Raw genomic sequence first — 20511 nt, 5'->3', positions numbered from 1 at the left:
ATTTGAGAGAGTGTGAGCGAGTGAGAGAGCAAGCGAGCATGAGCAGGGGCAGAAGGAGAGGGAGAAGCAGACTCCCCGATGAGCAGGGAACCTGACATGGGGCTTGATCCCAGGACCCTGAAATCATGACCTGAGCCGAAGGCAGACACTTAACTGACTAAGCCACTCAGGTGCCCCAGAATGAAGTATACTTTTAAAAATGTCTACTTTGCATTTTATATTTCTTATTAATTTAAGAATTGGGTAAGGTGAAAATTTCTCTCTCTCTCTCTCTCTCTCACACACACACACACACACAGCCTACTTGCATAACTTCATTCTTTTGTTTACAGAAGTAACCATTTCTGATGTTTTCCCATTATGAGTTCATAGAATAAATTTCCCACCTTCTAAGGAATGGTGGAACCCAGTTTAGGTGAATGGCCAGGAAGGAGTGGTAATCATTTATAACCAATTATGTTGGTTATAAATTATGGTTATGTTATAACCAATGGCCAATTCAATATTGAAATCAATTGACAGTGACCCATTTTATTTGGCCCTTCTCATCTAGAATTGCCCAAAGCAGATTCCTGAACCTGCCACAAAATCATGTTTCCCTGCAAAGGAAATGAGATCAGGTTGTGCCAGCTGATCTCCATGAGTTGAGACTTAAAACAAGTGGAATTTGACTCCAAATACCTTAATGGATTTTTTTTTTCTTGGACCCAGGCTGTAAGACAAAAAAAGGAATAAGAAAAGATTTCAGTTTATTGGAGGAAACTGGTGAATTCTAATTCCAGCTTGTTGATGGGCAGTGTTTAGAAAAGACAAAACAATAAACTCGGGTCAGAAGACATGAATTTGCATATCTGCTGTACCATCTACTAGTTTGTGTGACCCTTATTTATAAAATGGAAATAGTACTTATAACCCTCATGGGGTTTTTTAGAATCAAAATAGAGAATGTGCGTGACAGTGCTTTGTATATGTAGACATAAGAAAGGAGCTGTTGCTGGCTCTATTTTATGACCTTTTATTTTCATTTTTATTTGATGCAGAATTGCTGTGCAGGGAGCAAGCACTATAATTAAGAAGCCAGGTATATGGGGAATCCTTGATTAGTATCATACACCATATACGTTACCATGCATAGTACGTGAACAGGATATCAGTGTTGCCATGACAGCCTTTGTGGACTTAAAGCAATATTAAGTCACAAGTCCATCAGAGAACAGGTCATCTGTCTACTTCCCTCTCTCCCATGCCAGTCAGCCCTGTATTCATACAGAGTTAAGTGTGAGTTTAGAGGTTACAAGGAGACAGTCTAGTATATTTGGGAGAGAAAATAATGGTTAAGTGCACTGCAGGCTTTTAGGTCAGCTACTTGGGCAAGTGACTTAACCTCTCTGAGCCTCAGTTTCTGGTTCAATAAAGTGGGAGTGGTAATAGCTTCCTTCAGACTGTTGTAAGGATTAAGTGAGAAAATGAATGTAGTGCACTTGAGCAGAGCATGGGACATAACAAATGCTCAATAAATACTAAGTTTAACAATATAACCACTAGCACTAGTAGAAAGAGTTTAAACATATTCAAACTTGGCTTCTCCTTCCTAATCCAAGTGCAAGTTCAATTGTGAGTGGCAGAAAAGAAAAACTTCGCATCCACAGTTTGTAAGCTTGTATTCACCTGGTTGTAAAAAAAATGACTTGGTTATTCAAGAGATATAAGGACATTTGGTTTCCAGTTTGTAGGAAAGCTTTTCCTTCCTCACCCCAGCCCCACCCTGCATTAGTTCAGCAGTCAGTCCCCAAATCCAGAGATGGGGAGCTTGGGACAACTTCAGAGTAACACATCACCACTCCACCTGCTCACAGCAGTCATTAAAGGAAGAAAGTACAGGGTCTCTTCATGTTTCTGTGACAAGGTCCATAGCTGCTGCTTCTCCCACAAAATAGTCCATGGAATAAGTAAATAGAGCCCATACTTGTGTGACAGGGGTGGCAACCACACTTTCAGATCTGGTTCCTGGCATACTTTGATGAGCAAATACCATGACAGAAGAAAGGAGTGTTGTAGTTCTCTCACTACATTAAACCCTGGGACAAAAAGATATGGCATGGCTTTTAAAACTCAATGGGCATCTTTGTGGAACAACTGATTAGCTTATTTGGCTGTTAACTGAAAGGTTGGTGGTTTGAACCTACCCAGGGATGGCCTTGTCTCCAGCTAATTTCTTGATGGGGAAAATATTCTGGAATTAGTGGTGATGGTTGCACAACAATGCAAATGTGCGAAATGCAGCTGAATTGTACATATTAAAATGGTGGACTTTATATGTATTACTACAATAAAAATAAAACCCCAGTAGATGCATTGAAGGATGTATTTTCCAAACTCTTCATTGTAATTGTATTTTTCTTCCTGACGTGTATACCTACCATGTAGTATGCCCTGATTGCTGAATGCTTAGATATTACATCAGCTTTTTAAAAAATCTCTGGTCTGGGGGGTCCCACTCCATAGAATTTTGGCATCACTGAAGAATATATAACTCATCCACAACCCTGTTTTGGATTGGAATATCATATTAATGATATAAGCACATAAATTCTCTTGCAAGACTCTTTGGCCCTGGCACATATTTGTTTAGTCTAGAAATTCTCCTGTGCAAACAACAGGATGGGAATGAGATGGGTGTCTGCCCTCTCCAAAGGCATTGTATGGCATTCTTCATAAATGGGCAACAGGAGAAAGAAAGGGTCTGTATCAGTACAACTGAACGAGTTCCTGAGATCTTCTCTTGGCCTGTGCAGCTTACCAGCCCAGGACTCAGGACTCTTTTGAGTTCTTCAGGACAAAGTCATGATTGGGGTTTTGTTTTTTTGTTGTTTTTTTTTTTTATAAAGCAAAGATCATGAAAGGTAACAGGTCTTTAAGACCCATACAAGCACAGGGTACAAAAGAGAGAAGTGGAGTTGGGAAGGAATCACAAAAGAGACGATGTCTTCTGGGTAGTCCTTGAGGCAGAAGGTGGTGAATACCTTCCATGGAAAAGCTTCAGCAAAAGCCAAGGAAGCTTCGTGCTGGTCAAGACTGGCCTTGGTGAGCAAGGAAGGATGACCTTGTACACCACTGTGGAGGAAGGTGCTCCTTGGGCAAGTTTTTTTCTCACTCCAGCCAGCAGGTTTCAGCTGCTCCTGCTATACCATGTCTTTCCAGAAGTATGAAGGCTTGTGAAAGATAAACACGCCTATGATGATCACTGCAACCAGGATCACTGAGAAGAGAGCCATGAGGAAGACATAGGTGGAGTGGGTCAGAGGTGTGGACAACGGCTGCTCAGCTGGGATCATGTTGGTCAGGTTCAGCATGTAGCCCAGAGTCCACCCGACATTGCTGCTCTGGATCTGCAAACAGTGGGGATAGGCTGTTGTTTCTGGTTTGAAGATGAAATGAGCTTTCATGCAATCCCATCCATAACACAGCATCAGGAAGTGGAGAGCACCACGTTCAATTCTCTAGCTGGATTACTTTTACATTCTAAGTTGGGAATATGTTTGTGGGGAAAATGGAGCCTGAGCAAGTGATGAAGGAGAGTTTGGAGTCTCACTGCTCTATTCCTGAAATTCAGAGAAATTTGGTGAATAACTGTCTAGTGCCTCTGCCTAGAAGAACTTACTTCAAACAACCTTTGGAGATTTGCATTCCTCTTAAGCGAATGTGGAGGGAAGGGTGTGGAAGGCAGGATGGTGACAGAAAGCAGGCAAAGGATAAGACAATGATTGTTCCTGGTCTCTTACATCTACGTCACCCAGGAATCTCATCCTTAAGTAACTAGGACATCTTTATGATTCAATGAAGGAAGACAGAAATAATCCCAGCAAGTCAGTGTTACTTTATGGAAGTTGGAATACTGTACACATGTTCAGAAGGGATTCTTCCTAAATGTTAAGACATGCTCTGGCCCTGCCATCTTCCTAGGAGTATTTTCCAGTCACCTCCAAACATACTGGAGTGTAGATAGTCTGTGAATAATAAATAATTTTGAAAATGTTTTTATTACATGAGTTGTACATGGTCAAGGTAGAAAAATTAGGACATAAGGATAATCCTAAAAAGGAAAATAAAAACCAGCTATATTTCACCACTCAGAAGTCGCTGCTATTATCTTTTTGTGACACATGCTTCCAGGCTTCTCTGTGCATGTCTTTTGCCTTACAAAACATGGAATTAAGTTATATGTAGACTTCTTCACTTAACAATACCTTTCTAAACATCATCTCATGTCTCAAAGGATCATCACTGACATGAACTGCCTTCTAGGTTTATTTTTACTCACTTTATCCAATTATATATCCTAGAAATGAAGTAATTGGATAAAATGACACGCATATTCTAAGGCTTTTAGCACATATTGCCACAACAGTCTCCCCAAAGGTTGTGCCAGTTTACGTTCCGACCAGTTTCTGTGTGGAAATGCTCCTCTCCCCTAAACCTTTACCAGTCAGTACTGGGAACTAACAATTTGTGAAGGGTCCACTTCCCTTTATGGGGCGCAGGAACCTTGTCTGACTGCATGTATCAAGGAAGTTTCCAGAGTTAGAGGAGTTACCACCAATGGTTTAGAAACACTAGATCATTCACTGAAGTCTAAAGAATACAAATCACTCGCAAATTTGACACAGACATATCCTTCAGACGGACAAAAAAATTGTGATGAAATTAAAGAAGACTAGGAATTAAATCAAGGGAAAGATGAGCATTTGAATTAGCAAGGTCAATATCGACATGAGTGTAATGAAAATAGCATCCTTTAGGCTGCTACACCCCGGAGCCTCAATGTTTTGCTTTGCTTGAAGTCACCATATTTAAAAAAGGGAGTTAATTGTCTTTGCCATTAGTGGGTATGGGTTTAAAAGGCAGGGAAGCACGGCTCTTGATACTTTTGAAGCAGGAATTGCCTATCAATGTGAATGTTTCTCTATGCCTGGATACCTGCAGGTGGCGCTATGGTAAAGAACAGCAGTGAGGTTGCTTCTGTAAGGCTCTGGCTAAGCCTGCTAAGCAAAGACCCCCGTTGACAATCACTCATCTTCTTTATGCTAAGCTTTCAGATTAGTCAACCTTGAAGCGACAACCAACAAGACCTGCAGTCCTTATAAGAAGCCATAATATCATTCCAGATCATGGAAGGGGCCTTTGGGATGGATGTTGAAATCAGCAAACAGAAACACTGAGACTACTGAAACACAGTTACATTTAAGATCTCACTGTTTGTTTTATAAGGAATTAGTCACTGTTGCATGAGCAGAAAGAAGAGGCTGAGAATGCCCATAGCTCTCCTCCATCAATGGGCTGGTCAACACAGCAGGGCTTGATACAAAATGTCAGCTTGGGTTAGAAGTGAAATGGTAGAACAGGACATCACACTGACTTCTACCTCTTTCAAGACCAAAGCTGCCTCAGTCACCCAATCTCCCCACAACCTAACAAGTCCCCAAATTACCTTGCCCATGAAATGAATGTTCTTCCAGGAATCAGCCGTGAAACCATAGCCACTCACAAGGAGAGAGAGGATGTAGGTTCCAGAAAAGCAGTATTCACTCAGGTACTTCTCCTTCACATTACCAAAATGTGTCTTCAACTGGAAGTGAAGTGAAAGAAATATCACACGTGTACAACAGGCACCTCCCCACGGCCCTTTTCACCATTTGAGACGATCGAGACAGGAGAAAGGCCCACCTCAACCAGGCCTGAGCGTTGTCTTCTTTAGAGAGACCTGGGGATGGCGCTGCACTCCTTCAGTGGGTGCAGGGTATAGTTCAGAGTCTGTTAAGGAAACTTTTCCTCCACTGGGTTCTGTGGGATATTAACAAGTGCTCCAGGAAAACAATGGTTTCCATGATCTAGTAAGTTCCAAAACACAGACTTTCAGTATACCTCTTCACCCCTTCAGAAACTTCCGTTTCACAATCACGTTAACATTTTAAAAACTGAAAAATCTTGCATGAAAGAAATCCACCAGTCTGTTTAATCAGACTTTTCTATGTTCTTGACCAGAGTCTGAGTTCAGAGTGTCTGAAGGAATTAGTGCATCTGAAGCATGTTAAGGAAAGAGTGTCATAAAAAGTCTTGCCACTCGTGGGGCACCTGGGGAGTTCAATTGGTTAAGCGGCTGCCTTTGGCTCAGGTCATGATCTCAGGGTCCTGGGACTGAGCACCACATAGGGCTCCCTGCTCAGTGGGGAGTCTGCTTCTCCTTCTCCCTCTGTCCCTACCCCACTCATGCTTTTTCTGTCTCTCTCAAATAAATAAAATCTTAAAAAAAAAAAAAAAAAAAAAGCCTTGCCACTCGGTTTGGTACCTGGACTAACAGTGTTGGGTTCTCCCAGGAGCTTATTAGTCCTCACCCCAGAACTACCAATATAGAATGTGTTGTTTAATGTGATCCCCAGGTTATCACATGCATAGTAAAGTTTGAGAAACCCTACAATGCAGTTTAGGACATGTTTTGCTCAGCACTGCTAACAGTGCCAACATCTCACCTTCTGTCCTCAAGCCCTTACCTGACCTCTTTTGTTGCTTATGAGTCATGCAAAGGGGTCCTTTTGAGTCCATGTGTTTGCTCACCCCACTTCCAAATGAAGGCTGCCTGCTGACTTTTACCTCTCCTTTTGTAAATATATGCCCAGATGTCCACAGCTTGCTCTGCTCCTTGCTGGCCCTCAGAGAACAACAGACGAGAACATCTGTAGCTCAGCCCTGAGTTTTGTCTGCTGCCCTATTCCTCAGCTCTTGAAAATAGGCATTCCCTCCTGGACACCCTGGGCAGAGAGAGAACTAATACTTGTTAAACATATATCAAGTACTAGGAATCTGGCCAGATGCCTTATATATAGGACTCCCGGGCTACCTGCCCGCCCACCACCACCACCCCACTTTTGCCCAGATTTCTCTCTCTCCCCAAGCAACCCCTCATCTCTAAACTCCCTAACTGCTAGCTGGGGTCTGTTTCTCGCTTGGTTTCTGCCAGCCCCCAATCTCTAAAAGGCTAAGTCCACACCTAGCCGGCCTTGGCCTGCTCTGGTGGAATTCTCTGAATGACCCAACATGGAACTTGTGTTTTTCTCATAGTCCTAGAAACAAACTACTCTTCGATCAGCTCCTCTGTATGGGACATTCTCCCAAGACCTTGGTGTGACATCAGTGCCTATCCAGATCCTGCCCCCATCTTAAAGTAACTGCACTCTTTTTTTTCCTTCATGGAAAGACTTATCCAATTTGATGTAGTCTCAGCAGGCCCATTAAACAAAAAACTGGTATGGAATTCCAAGAATCCACTTGGGCCAAACTGGAAAGTGCTGCAACCCACAGGTCTTTAAAAGCTGGCCTATCCCTTGGGGTAATGCCATTTTGGTCTAATTTTCCTGAATTCTACAAATTCCTACCCCCTCCTCCTGGAAAGATGTACATTGCCATGCAGTCTAATCTGCTGAGGATTAATTAATTAATATAATTAATTATGATAGTATGCTTGATTAATATAATAATCAACATAATAATAAATATAATACATTATATATTAAATATAATATATTTATTACATATAAATATGTAATAATAATTAATATAATTAATATACAATATATTATAACATAATTAACATAATTAATTAATTATAATAGTAGCCAAAAAATATGGAACCCAAAAGCATCTACCTGGTTCATCAGTCCAGATCTGATCATGTTTTTGCTTGTGGACTCAACACTATGTTCTCTCCAAATGCAAGGATGGTTTGCCTTTCTCTATCCTAACCCTCTCTCTGCCAGTCTCTCCTCTCTCTTTTCTATTCCTAGGGCAGTGGGATAGTACCAGCTTCTCTTCTCCTTGCCCATTGCCCCTTATCACTCCCCCCAGATGAAGGGGCATGGCAAGTCTTCAAGAATGTGATGCTTTTCCCTAGAAAGAATAATAGTCCATAAGTTTGAATGTCAGGACCCAGAATATACGGAGAAATCCTAGTTAGTAGTATACACAGAATCTTACAGCGTCAGTCTCGTAGGCTGACCAGAGTTCTTGAATGCACATATTTTCTAAGTGGAAAAGTGATTATTCTGGTTGTCAAAATTAGAGGGTTGCCAACCTTCTTTTTTTTTTTAATTTTTTTTTTATAAACATATATTTTTATCCCCAGGGGTACAGGTCTGTGAGTCGCCAGGTTTACACACTTCACAGCACTCACCATAGCACATAACCTCCCCAATGTCCATAACCCCACCCTCCCTCTCCCAACCCCCCTCCCCCCATTAACCCTCAGTTTGTTTTGTGAGATTAAGAGTCACTTATGGTTTGTCTCCCTCCCAATCCCATCTTGTTTCATTTACTCTTCTCCTACCCCCTTAACCCCCCATGTTGCATCTCCTCTCCCTCATATCAGGGAGATCATATGATGGTTGTCTTTCTCCGATCGACTTATTTCGCTAAGCATGATACCCTCTAGTTCCATCCACGTCATCACAAATGGCAAGATTTCATTTCTTTTGATGGCTGCATAGTATTCCATTGTATATATATACCACATCTTCTTTATCCATTCATCTGTTGATGGACATCTAGGTTCTTCCCATAGTTTGGCTATTGCAGACATTGCTGCTATAAACATTCGGGTGCACGTGCCCCTTCGGATCACTACGTTTGTATCTTTAGGGTAAATACCCAGCAGTGCAATTGCTGGGTCATAGGGTAGTTCTATTTTCAACATTTTGAGGAACCTCCATGCTGTTTTCCAGAGTGGTTGCACCAGCTTGCTTTCCCACCAACAGTGTAGGAGGGTTCCCCTTTCTCCGCATCCTTGCCAGCATCTGTTGTTTCCTGACTTGTTAATTTTAGCCATTCTGACTGGTGTGAGGTGATATCTCATTGTGGTTTTGATTTGTATTTCCCTGATGCCGAGTGATATGGAGCACTTTTTCATGTGTCTGTTGGCCATCTGGATGTCTTCTTTGCAGAAATGTCTCTTCATGTCTTCTGCCCATTTCTTGATTGCATTATTTGTTCTTTTGGTGTTGAGTTTGCTAAGTTCTTTATAGATTTTGGACACTAGCCCTTTATCTGATATGTCGTTTGCAAATATCTTCTCCCATTCTGTCAGTTGTCTTTTGGTTTTGTTAACTGTTTCCTTTGCTGTGCAAAAGCTTTTGATCTTGATAAAATCCCAATAGTTCATTTTTGCCCTTGCTTCCCTTGGCTTTGGTGATGTTCCTAGGAAGATGTTGCTGCGGCTGAGGTCGAAGAGGTTGCTGCCTGTGTTCTCCTCAAGGATTTGGATGGATTCCTTTCTCACATTGAGGTCCTTCATCCATTTTGAGTCTATTTTCGTGTGTGGTGTAAGGAAATGATCCAATTTCATTTTTCTGCATGTGGCTGTCCAATTTTCCCAACACCATTTATTGAAGAGGCTGTCTTTTTTCCATTGGACATTCTTTCCTGCTTTGTTGAAGATTAGTTGACCATAGAGTTGAGGGTCTATTTCTGGGCTCTCTATTCTGTTCCATTGATCTATGTGTCTGTTTTTGTGCCAGTACCATGCTGTCTTGATGATGACAGCTTTGTAATAGAGCTTGAAGTCCAGAATTGTGATGCCACCAACTTTGGCTTTCTTTTTCAATATTCCTTTGGCTATTCGAGGTCTTTTCTGGTTCCATATAAATTTTAGGATTATTTGTTCCATTTCTTTGAAAAAAATGGATGGTACTTTGATAGGAATTGCATTAAATGTGTACATTGCTTTAGGTAGCATAGACATTTTCACAATATTTATTCTTCCAATCCAGGAGCATGGAACATTTTTCCATTGCTTTGTGTCTTCCTCAATTTCTTTCATGAGTACTTTATAGTTTTCTGGGTATAGATTCTTAGCCTCTTTGGTTAGGTTTATTCCTAGGTATCTTATAGTTTTGGGTGCAGTGGTAAATGGGATGGACTCCTTAATTTCTCTTTCTTCTGTCTTGTTGTTGGTGTAGAAAAATGCAACTGATTTCTGTGCATTGATTTTATATCCTGACACTTTACTGAATTCCTGTACAAGTTCTAGCAGTTTTGGAGTGGAGTCTTTTGGGTTTTCCACATATAGTATCATATCATCTGCGAAGAGTGATAGTTTGACTTCTTCTTTGCCGATTTGGATGCCTTTAATTTCCTTTTGTTGTCTGATTGCTGAGGCTAGGACTTCTAGTACTATGTTGAATAGCAGTGGTGATAACGGACATCCCTTCCGTGTTCCTGACCTTAGCGGAAAAGCTTTCAGTTTTTCTCCATTGAGAATGATATTTGCAGTGGGTTTTTCATAGATGGCTTTGATAATATTGAGGTATGTGCCCTCTATCCCTACACTTTGAAGAGTTTTGATCAGGAAGGGATGCTGTACTTTGTCAAATGCTTTTTCAGCATCTATGGAGAGTATCATATGGTTCTTGTTCTTTCTTTTATTAATGTGTTGTATCACACTGATTGATTTGCGGATGTTGAACCAACCTTGCAGCCCTGGAATAAATCCCACTCGGTCGTGGTGAATAATCCTTTTAATGTACTGTTGAATCCTATTGGCTAGTATTTTGGTGAGAATTTTCGCATCTGTGTTCATCAAGGATATTGGTCTGTAGTTCTCTTTTTTGATGGGATCCTTGTCTGGTTTTGGGATCAAGGTGATGCTGGCCTCATAAGATGAGTTTGGAAGTTTTCCTTCCATTTATATTTTTTGGAACAGTTTCAGGAGAATAGGAATTAGTTCTTCTTTAAATGTTTGGTAGAATTCCCCTGGGAAGCCGTCTGGCCCTGGGCTTTTGTTTGGAGATTTTTGATGACTGTTTCAATCTCCTTACTGGTTATGGGTCTGTTCAGGCTTTCTATTTCTTCCTGGTTCAGTTGTGGTAGTTTATATGTCTCTAGGAATGCATCCATTTCTTCCAAATTGTCAAATTTGTTGGCGTAGAGTTGCTCATAGTATGTTCTTATAGTTGTCTGTATTTCTTTGGTGTTAGTTGTGTTCTCTCCTCTTTCATTCATGATTTTATTTATTTGGGTCCTTTCTCTTTTCTTTTTGATAAGTCTGGCCAGGGGTTTATCAATCTTATTAATTCTTTCAAAGAACCAGTTCCTAGTTTCATTGATTTGTTCTATTGTTTTTTTTGTTTGTTTGTTTGTTTGTTTCTATTTCATTGATTTCTGCCCTGATCTTTATGATTTCTCTTCTCCTGCTGGGTTTAGGGTTTCTTTCTTGTTCTTTCTCCAGCTCCTTTAGGTGTAGGGTTAGGTTGTGTACCTGAGACCTTTCTTGTTTCTTGAGAAAGGCTTGTACCGCTATATATTTTCCTCTCAGGACTGCCTTTGTTGTGTCCCACAGATTTTGAACCGTTGTGTTTTCATTATCATTTGTTTCCATGAATTTTTTCAATTCTTCTTTAATTTCCTGGTTGACCCATTCATTCTTTAGAAGGATGCTGTTTAGTCTCCATTTATTTGGGTTCTTTCCAAATTTCCTCTTGTGATTGAGCTCTAGCTTCAGAGCATTGTGGTCTGAAAATATGCAGGGAATGATCCCAATCTTTTGATACCGGTTGAGACCTGATTTAGGACCGAGGATATGATCTATTCTGGAGAATGTTCCATGTGCACTAGAGAAGAATGTGTATTCTGTTGCTTTGGGATGAAATGTTCTGAATATATCTGTGATGTCCATCTGGTCCAGTGTGTCATTTAAGGCCTTTATTTCCTTGTTGATCTTTTGCTTGGATGATCTGTCCATTTCAGTGAGGGGAGTGTTAAAGTCCCCTACTATTATTGTATTATTGTTGATGTATTTCTTTGATTTTGTTATTAATTGGTTTATATAGTTGGCTGCTCCGTTAGGGGCATAGATATTTAAAATTGTTAGATCTTCTTGTTGGACAGAGCCTTTGAGTATGATATAGTGTCCTTCCTTATCTCTTATTATAGTATTTGGCTTAAAATCTAGTTGATCTGATATAAGGATTGCCACTCCTGCTTTCTTCTGATGTCCATTAGCATGGTAAATTCTTTTCTACACCCTCACTTTAAATCTGGAGGTGTCTTCGGGTTTAAGATGAGTTTCTTGTAGGCAACATATAGATGGGTTTTGTTTTTTTAATCCATTCTGATACCCTGTGTCTTTTGATTGGGGCATTTAGCCCATTTACATTCAGGGTAACTATTGAGAGATATGAATTTAGTGCCATTGTATTGCCTGTAAGGTGACTGTTATTGTATATTGTCTCTGTTCCTTTCTGATCTACTACTTTTAGGGTCTCTCTTTGCTTAGAGGACCCCTTTCAATATTTCCTGTAGAGCTGGTTTGGTGTTTGCAAATTCTTTCAGTTTTTGTTTGTCCTGGAAGCTTTTAATCTCTCCATTTTTAATGATAGCCTAGCTGGATATAGTATTCTTGGCTGCATGTTTTTCTCATTTAGTACTCTGAATATATCATGCCAGTTCTTTCTGGCCTGCCAGGTCTCTGTGGATAAGTCTGCTGCCAATCTAATATTTTTACCATTGTATGTTACAGACTTCTTTTCCCGGGCTGCTTTCAGGATTTTCTCTTTGTCACTAAGACTTGTAAATTTTACTATTAGGTGACGGGGTGTGGACCTATTCTTATTGATTTTGAGGGGGGTTCTCTGAACCTCCTGGATTTTGATGCTTGTTCCCTTTGCCATATTGGGGAAATTCTCTCCAATAATTCTCTCCAATATACCTTCTGCTCCCCTCTCTCTTTCTTCTTCTTCTGGAATCCCAATTATTCTAATGTTGTTTCATCTTATGGTGTCACTTATCTCGCGAATTCTCCCCTCATGGTCCAGTAGCTGTTTGTCCCTCTTTTGCTCAGCTTCTTTATTCTCTGTCATTTGGTCTTCTATATCGCCAATTCTTTCTTCTGCCTCATTTATCCTAGCAGTGAGAGCCTCCATTTTTTTATTGCACCTCATTAATAGCTTTTTTGATTTCAACTTGGTTAGATTTTAGTTCTTTTATTTCTCCAGAAAGGGCTTTTATATCTCCCGAGAGGGTTTCTCCAATATCTTCCATGCCTTTTTCGATCCCGGCTAGAACCTTGAGAATCGTCATTCTGAACTCTAGATCTGACACATTACCAATGTCTGTATTGATTAGGTCCCTAGCCTTTGGTACTGCCTCTTGTTCTTTTTTTTTTTTGTGGTGAATTTTTCCGCCTTGTCATTTTGTCCAGATAAGAGTATATGAAGGAGCAAGTAAAATACTAAAAGGGTGGCAACAACCCCAGGAAAATATGCTTTAACCAAATCAGAAGAGATCCCACATCGTGAGTGGGGAGAAAGGGGATAAAAAGAGGCTCAGAAAGAAAAAAAATATTAAAAAAAGAAAACAAATAAAGAGGGGCGCCTGGGTGGCTCAGTGGGTTAAGCCGCTGCCTAGGCTCAGGTCATGGTCTCAGGGTCCTGGGATCGAGCCCCGCATCGGGCTCTCTGCTCAGCGGGAAGCCTGCTTCCTCCTCTCTCTCTGCCTGCCTCTCTGCCTGCTTGTGATCTCTCTCTGTCAAATAAATAAATAAAATCTTTAAAAAAAAAAAAAAGAAAGAAAACAAATAAAGAAAAAATATAAAAAAGAAAATATATATATATATTAGATAAGCTAGTTAAAAAACGTTAAAAAAAGAAAAGGGTAAAAGTTAAAAAAATTTGGCAGAAGAAGAGAAAAAAAATTGAAAAAGGAAAAAAAATTAATTTAGCCTTGCTAAAATTCTTTAGCAAGGCTAAAGAATCATGGGGAGAAAGCCATGAGTTCCGTGCTTTGCTTTCTCCTCCTCTGGAATTCCGCTGCTCTCCTTGGTATTGAAACTGCAGTCCTTGGTAGGTGAACTTGGTCCTGGCTGGGTTTCTTGTTGATCTTCTGGGGGAGGGGCCTGTCGTAGTGATTCTCAAGTGTCTTTGCCCCAGGCGGAATTGCACCGCCCTTACCCGGGTCCAGGCTGAGTAATCTGCTCGGGTTTGCTTTCGGGAGCTTTTGTTCCCTGAGCGCTTTCCGTAGAGTTCCGGAGGACGGGAATGAAGATGGCGGCCTCCCAGTCTCTGGCCCGGAGGAGCCGAGATCCCGGGGCCCCACTCCTCAGTGCGCCCTCAGAGAACAGCGCCCAATTACTCCTGTCACCCTGGCCTCCTGCCGCGCTCCGAGCTCACCGAGCCTGCGACCGGTTCAAGGTAACCCCGAGCTGAGAGCTCACTCCTCAGCTCTGTCCCTGTAGCTGGCTTCCCCGTTCTAATACCTGTAAGCTCTGCGACACTCAGACACCCCCAATCTTTCTGTGACCCTGCGGAACCTGAGGCCATGCTGACCCTGTGTGGGCTTCACCCCGGTTAAGCCTCTGGAGCGATGTCCCTCAGCGGAACAGACTTTTAAAAGTCCTGATTTTGTGCTCCGTTGCTCCGCTGCTTGCTGGGAGCCGGCCCCTCCCCCCGCAGTCTATCTTCCCGTCGCTTTGTATTCACTTCTCCACCAGTCCTACCTTTCAGAAAGTGGTTGATTTTCTGTTTCTAGAATTGCTGTTCTTCTTCTCTTCGATCTCCCGTTGGATTTGTAGGTGTTTGCAATCTTTAGATAAGCTATCTAGCTGATCTCCTGCTACCTGAAGTAGTCTCAGCCTGCTACTTCTCCGCCATCTTGACTCCTCCCTGACCTTCTAATTAACCAATCAGAAGACAAGCATGATATGTCCCTTTCACTCTCCTAACCTCTCCTCAGAGACCCAAGGATTGGGGGCATCCCCAAGGATTTGGAGGACATCAACAGGTGTAGTTTGCATTTTATTTCTCCTGCCAAAGCAGGGACAGGCAGCATGATACAATATGTATAAAGTATCTAGCTCAATTTTCAGCAATAAGATATGTCTAACAATTGTCAGTTCTCTCTTGGCCAAAGGTGTCTAGAAGGGACATTCCCAAACTCCAGTCAACAGGAGTAGCAGGAAAAGAGTTGCCCTAAAGAGTGTACTTGAAACCTATTCATTCCATATGGACAGACAAGGCAGTTGGGGAAAATGAACCCTAGGTCATAACTCCCACCTCAACATCAAGGCTCTGGGTGAGGTTCTATGTCTCACTCTACAACTCCTCCCATCCCCTGCCAAAGATTACAGAATTTCTTTCAGGTGCAGGCCTTAATGAGTCTACTTCCAGGACCTCTGAGCAGCAACTCGTGGCTTATCGGAGTAGACCTACAAGTCTGCATATAGGCATTGCCAACCTAATATAACCTGATGAAATTAAAAACAAACAAGCAAACGAAAAACACACACACACACAAAAAAAAAAAACAAATGAGGGTAAGGAGAAAAGATGTGATAGAGCTTTCACACTGAACAAGAAGTAATTTTTCTCCCCCCAGGGACATCTGGGTGGCTCAGTCAGTGAAATGTCCAACTCTTAATTTCACGTCAGGTCTTGATCTCAGGGTCATGGGTTTGGGCCCTGCACTGGGCTCCATGCTGGGCACAAAGCCTACTTTAAAAAAAAATTTTTTTTTTCCAAAAATCAGCCTAAATCTACCTCTGTCACAGGCATGCATTGGGGTTGTTTCAAGTTGCCTCAACTCCAAGATGCTCACCTTCCTCCACAGATCACTACCAGCTGCAAATGAGGCATTTAAAGGGGCTCTTTCGAAAAGCCCAGAGTCCTCTTCCTTCTTGTTCTAACTCAGACAAAATATGGAGGAATAAGTCCATACCTCCGGCTCTTGCACAACCTTCCTTCCTCTGTCAGCGCCGAGGCAAGCATCCATTTCTAGTTAATTACACCTACTCAGAATGAAAGTACCACTCAAGTGTGCAACCCTGTCAACTTAAAACAGCTGCTGCTGGGCACCACCCTTAGCTGATCTGTTTTGATTAGAGTAGACCCCATACCTCTCTCCTCCCTGGAAACTTTTACCAGGTAGTACTAGATCTTCAATGACTCAGTGCCTCAGACAAGAAACATCTGTGCTTCAAATTTAAGATTAAGTAGGAGTTACCTGGGACCTAGGCACGAGAAAGGGTCTTGCCACAATGGTGTTTATAGCAGATTCTGTGAACTGCTGGTCTTCCTTGCTAATAAAACTCTGACTTGGGGTGTGGGGAGAGGAATGTGTGACAGTGTACCCAGCACCAGAGCGTAGCTCACGCTGGGTCTAAGGGTCTAAGCCAGTCCTAAAATCCCGCACCCTGCTTTCGCAGCCAGTCCCAGCTAATGAGATGTCAGGCAAAGACTGCTAAGGAGTTTCTGGGGTAACTGATGCTTTCTTGTAAAATGCAACAGATGTATCTGGCTCTACCCTTCTTCTGACCTTAAACATGAGTGATCTCTGAAGCCACATCTTGTGTCTGTGAAGAAAGGAGGCCTAATGACAGAACTGAAGAAGGAACGGCTGAGACCGAGTCAAGCTGCTGACCTCACACCAGCAGCCTCGGACTGCAAGGCTTGCTCGGTATCAGGTGAGAAAAGTAAGGCCGTGGGATGCCTGGGTGGCTCAGTTGGTTAGATGACTGCCTTCGGCTCAGGTCATGATCCCGGAGTCCCGGGATTAAGTCCCGCATCGGGCTCCCAGCTCCACGGGGAGTCTGCTTCTTTCTCTGACCTTCTCCTCGCTCACGCTCTCTTTCACTGTCTCTCTCTCAAATAAATAAATAAAATCTTAAAAAAAAAAAAAAAGTAAGGCCGTGCTGGCTTCAGCCGGTATATGCCCAGTTATCAAGAAATGCCCATGCATGCACTCCGGGATGAGTGTGCCCTCTGGGATCCTCTAACGTCTTTGCTGGGTCTCCGTTAGGGTAGCAGGACTTGATGAGCAGACTCCCATCCTCTGTGCCATCAAAGGCACAGAGAAATACCAAACAGTTGCCGTTTCTCATCACTTACCTCCTCCCAAGGCTGAGAACAGAACTTTTCCATAGTGTCCGTCATCTTTTCCTGTGAGGGGGTTTCCTCTGATGTAAAGTTTAAAAATTCCATGACATAGTAATAAGCCGAAAACGCCTGCAAGAAAAAATGCAGTTTTGCACTGTGTCCAACACAGAGGGACACTGATTCACTCTCCAGAAGGGTGAACCCCTGGCGAAGGTGCCTGGAAACCTCTGTTGAGTACATTAATGAATCAAGTAATATTCCAGATCCAAAAGTTGTTTCATTCCTAGAAGAGGTGTTACTTTGTTGTTGTCGCTTTACTGCTGACATGCATTTCTGAGCCACCTGGTAACTAACTGTCTCTATAATTTTAATGGAAGAGTCAGGAAGAAAGAAAAATGAGGGGAGAATAAAAGAAAGGTTAAAAAAAATCCCATCTTTTAAAAACTGTATTATATAGGGACTTTCAATAAATAAAAACTGGGAACGTCTATACAAAGATACTAAGAGTTGTCTCTGAATGGCAATTGTAAGGTGTTTTTTCCTTTTTATTTCTGCTTTTTTGGCCTATTTCTAAAATGTCCATGTACTTCTTTCTTTAAATAGTCAACCTTTATTTAACGTATATTTATTAAAGTCTATCATGGACTAAGCATAACTGAAAGGTTTTTAAAAATCATGATCATACGTGAGAACTACGGAAAAGAGTACAAATGAGTAGAAAGGAAAATACTCAATTAAAATTCACAGGATAGGTGCTAGGAAGTGTTTTCTACAATACTGAATTCCATGTCTTCCCTTTCCACTCCTTTTTCTCACCCTTCAGTTGAACTTTTGTCCCCCTCCTCCACTAACCTACCCATTCCAGTGGCCACTTAAAAACAAAGTAGATCGGGGCGCCTGGGTGGCTCAGTGGGTTAAGCCTCTCCCTTCGGCTCAGGTCATGATCTCAGGGTCCTGGGATTGAGCCCCGCATAGGGCTCTCTGCTGGGCAGGGAGCCTGCTTCCCCCTCTCTCTGTGCCTGCCTCTCTGCCTACTTGTGCTCTTTCTCTGTTAAATAAATAAATAAATCTTAAAAAAAAAAAAAAAGAAGATTAAAAAAAAAAGTGGATCACATTAGTCCTCGACTTAAAGCCTTCAATGACTCCTAAATATACATAGAATAAAGTCCAAACTCAACCAGGTCTCTCAAAGCCAGGTAAGCTCCAACCCTTCCCACTTTGCCAATACCACCTCCTACCACTGCCACCTGCACACGCCACCCCCCAGGCCTTCCAGTCACTGCCGAGCTTTGCCTCCCTGCGGTGGCACACCTGCTCTTCCCGCTGTAGGGATTCCCTTCACCTTGACTCATGTTTTCTAATCATCCCCCTGGACTAGGACAGTGTCTTATTCCCTTTCACGGGACTCTGCTGCTTTCTTCCCTGTGGTTGCCACAGTCTAATTTGCTTTTGTTTGTGTTTCTGGTCTTCCAACTGCTTGCCCTCTAGAAGGCCAGTGCCACGATGGCAGCTGAATCTGCTTGCCCCGGCATGGCACCTGGCACATGGAGGGGAGCGCTAAAGATGTGTAAGTGGCAGGAAACCGCTCTCGAATTCCTAGAGCACGGCCTTGAAGGTAAAAGACGCTAGGTGGATCTCTGTTGACTGAGAAACTGGATAAAACCAGAGACTGGATAGCTCCAGTATACATAGCCAATGCCCAGAAATGTTTCCCCCTATTAATTAAAACTACTCAAGAGTATTTTTCTCTAGTGAACTGACTGTGGGGCAAGAAGGAGAGGAGGACTTTTTAGGGTGTACTTTTAAATGTTTTATTTTTGTTGTGTAAGAGCATTTAACATGAGATCTACCCTCTTAAATTTTTAAATGTGCAATACAGTATTGTTAACTATATATAAGGACAATATTGTACGGCCGATCTCTAGAACTGAATCATCTAGAGTAACTGAAACTTTATACCTGTTAATGAGCAATTCCCCACTCCTCCTGTCCTTAGCCACCATTCTATTCACTGAACACATGGAGTGTTTTTGCATTTGTCTTTAATTTCTCTCATCGGTGTTTTGTAGTTTTCAGTGTATAAGTATTTCTCCTCCATAGTTAAGGTTATTACTAAATATTTTATTCCTTTTGAGGTTCTTGCAAATGAGATTTTCCTTTCAGATAGTTCCTTGTTAATGTATAGAAAAGCAACTGGTTTTTGGATGTTGATTTTGTACCCTGCAACTTTACTAAATTCATTTATTCTAATGGGTTTCTTATTTTTCTTTTTTTAATTGAAGTATAGTTGACACACTATTTTATATCAGTTATAGGTGTACAACAGTGATTCAGTGTGTCTGTATATTATGTTAGGCCCGCCACAAGTGTAGCTCTCATCCGTCACCGTACAACACTAACACAATACTATTGACTAGATTCCCTATGCTGTACTTTTGTCCCCGTGACTTACTCATTCCATAACTAGAAGCCTGTATCTCCCATCCTGCTTCAGCCATTTTGCCCATCTCCCGCCCTCCCTCCCCTCTCACAAACACCAGTTTGTTTTCTGTATTGATGAGCCAAACAGGTTTCTTTTGCTGTGTGTGTAGACTTTAGGGTTTTCTTTATGTACAATCTTGTCATCTGTAAACAGAGACAATTTTTACTTCTTTCTTTCCGATGTGGATTCCTTTTATTTCTTCTTGCCTAATGGCTCTGGTGAGTTCTTCCAGTACTGTGCTGAATAGAAATGGTGCGATTGGGCACCCCTACCTGGCTCTTGATCTCAGAGGAAAAGCTTACAATTCTTACCACTGAGTATGATGTTGGCTGTGTGGTTTTATACCTGACTTTTATTGTACTGATGCAATTTCTGTTTCTACTTTGTCGAAACTTTTTATCATAAATGAGTGTTCGACTTTATCAGATGCTTTTTCTGCATCTATGGAGGTGTTTTCATCCTTCATTCTGTTAATGTGCTGTATCACACTAATTGATTTTTATGTATGGAGCCATCATGGCATCCCAGGGATAAATCCCACTTAGTCATGGTATATTATTCTTTTAATGGACTATTGAATTCAGCTTGCCAGTGTTTTGTTGAAGATTGTGGTTGTTCCAAAGTGTGTTCTTTCATTTCCACATACTTGTGAATTTTCTGGTTTCCTTCTGCTATTGACTTCTGGGTTCGACTGTGTAGAAAAGATACCTGGTATAATTTCTGTCTTCTTACATTTGTGAGACTTGTTTTATGACCTAAGATGTGACCTGTCTTAGAGAATATTCCATGTGCACTTGAGAAGTTTATATAGTCTGCTGTTCTTGGGTGGAATGTTCTGCATGTGTCTGTTAGGTCTATTTGTTTTATAGTGTGGTTCAAATCTGTGATTGTTCTATCCTGTATTGACAGTGAGGCACTGAAATCTCCTACCATTATGGCATTGCTATCTCTTCCTCCCAGCAGTTCTGTCAATGTTTGCTTCAAAGATTCAGGTGCTCTGATTTGGGCATATATACTTATAATTAATGTATCTTCTGGATGAATTATCCCTTTATCATTCTATAATGTCCTTCTTAGCCTCATGTGACATTTCATAACTTACAGCATATTTTGTCTGAT

General features: G+C 41.6%; 1 protein-coding gene across 3 annotated transcripts in view; it reads right to left on the bottom strand.

The window, feature by feature from the left end:
• Positions 1-1644: 1644 nt before the first annotated feature.
• LOC111145332 (ectonucleoside triphosphate diphosphohydrolase 1) overlaps positions 1645-20511 on the bottom strand; it is a 60273-nt gene continuing 41406 nt past the window's right edge. For all 3 annotated transcript variants that reach the window (XM_022500171.1, XM_022500172.1, XM_022500170.1), the window contains exons 8-10: positions 16923-17039; positions 5489-5626; positions 1645-3389 (exon numbers count right to left, since the gene is read on the bottom strand). In XM_022500171.1, coding sequence (XP_022355879.1) covers positions 3183-3389; positions 5489-5626; positions 16923-17039 — 462 coding nt within the window. In that variant the 3' untranslated portion in view covers positions 1645-3182. The remainder of the gene's footprint in view (positions 3390-5488; positions 5627-16922; positions 17040-20511) is intronic.

Source organism: Enhydra lutris, unplaced genomic scaffold (genome assembly GCF_002288905.1).
Source record: "Enhydra lutris kenyoni isolate GAN:26980312 unplaced genomic scaffold, ASM228890v2 scaffoldscaffold12, whole genome shotgun sequence".
Taxonomy (NCBI): Eukaryota; Metazoa; Chordata; class Mammalia; order Carnivora; family Mustelidae; genus Enhydra; species Enhydra lutris.
Note: the sequence above shows the minus strand (reverse complement) of the source record. Positions and strands in the feature narration are given on the sequence as shown.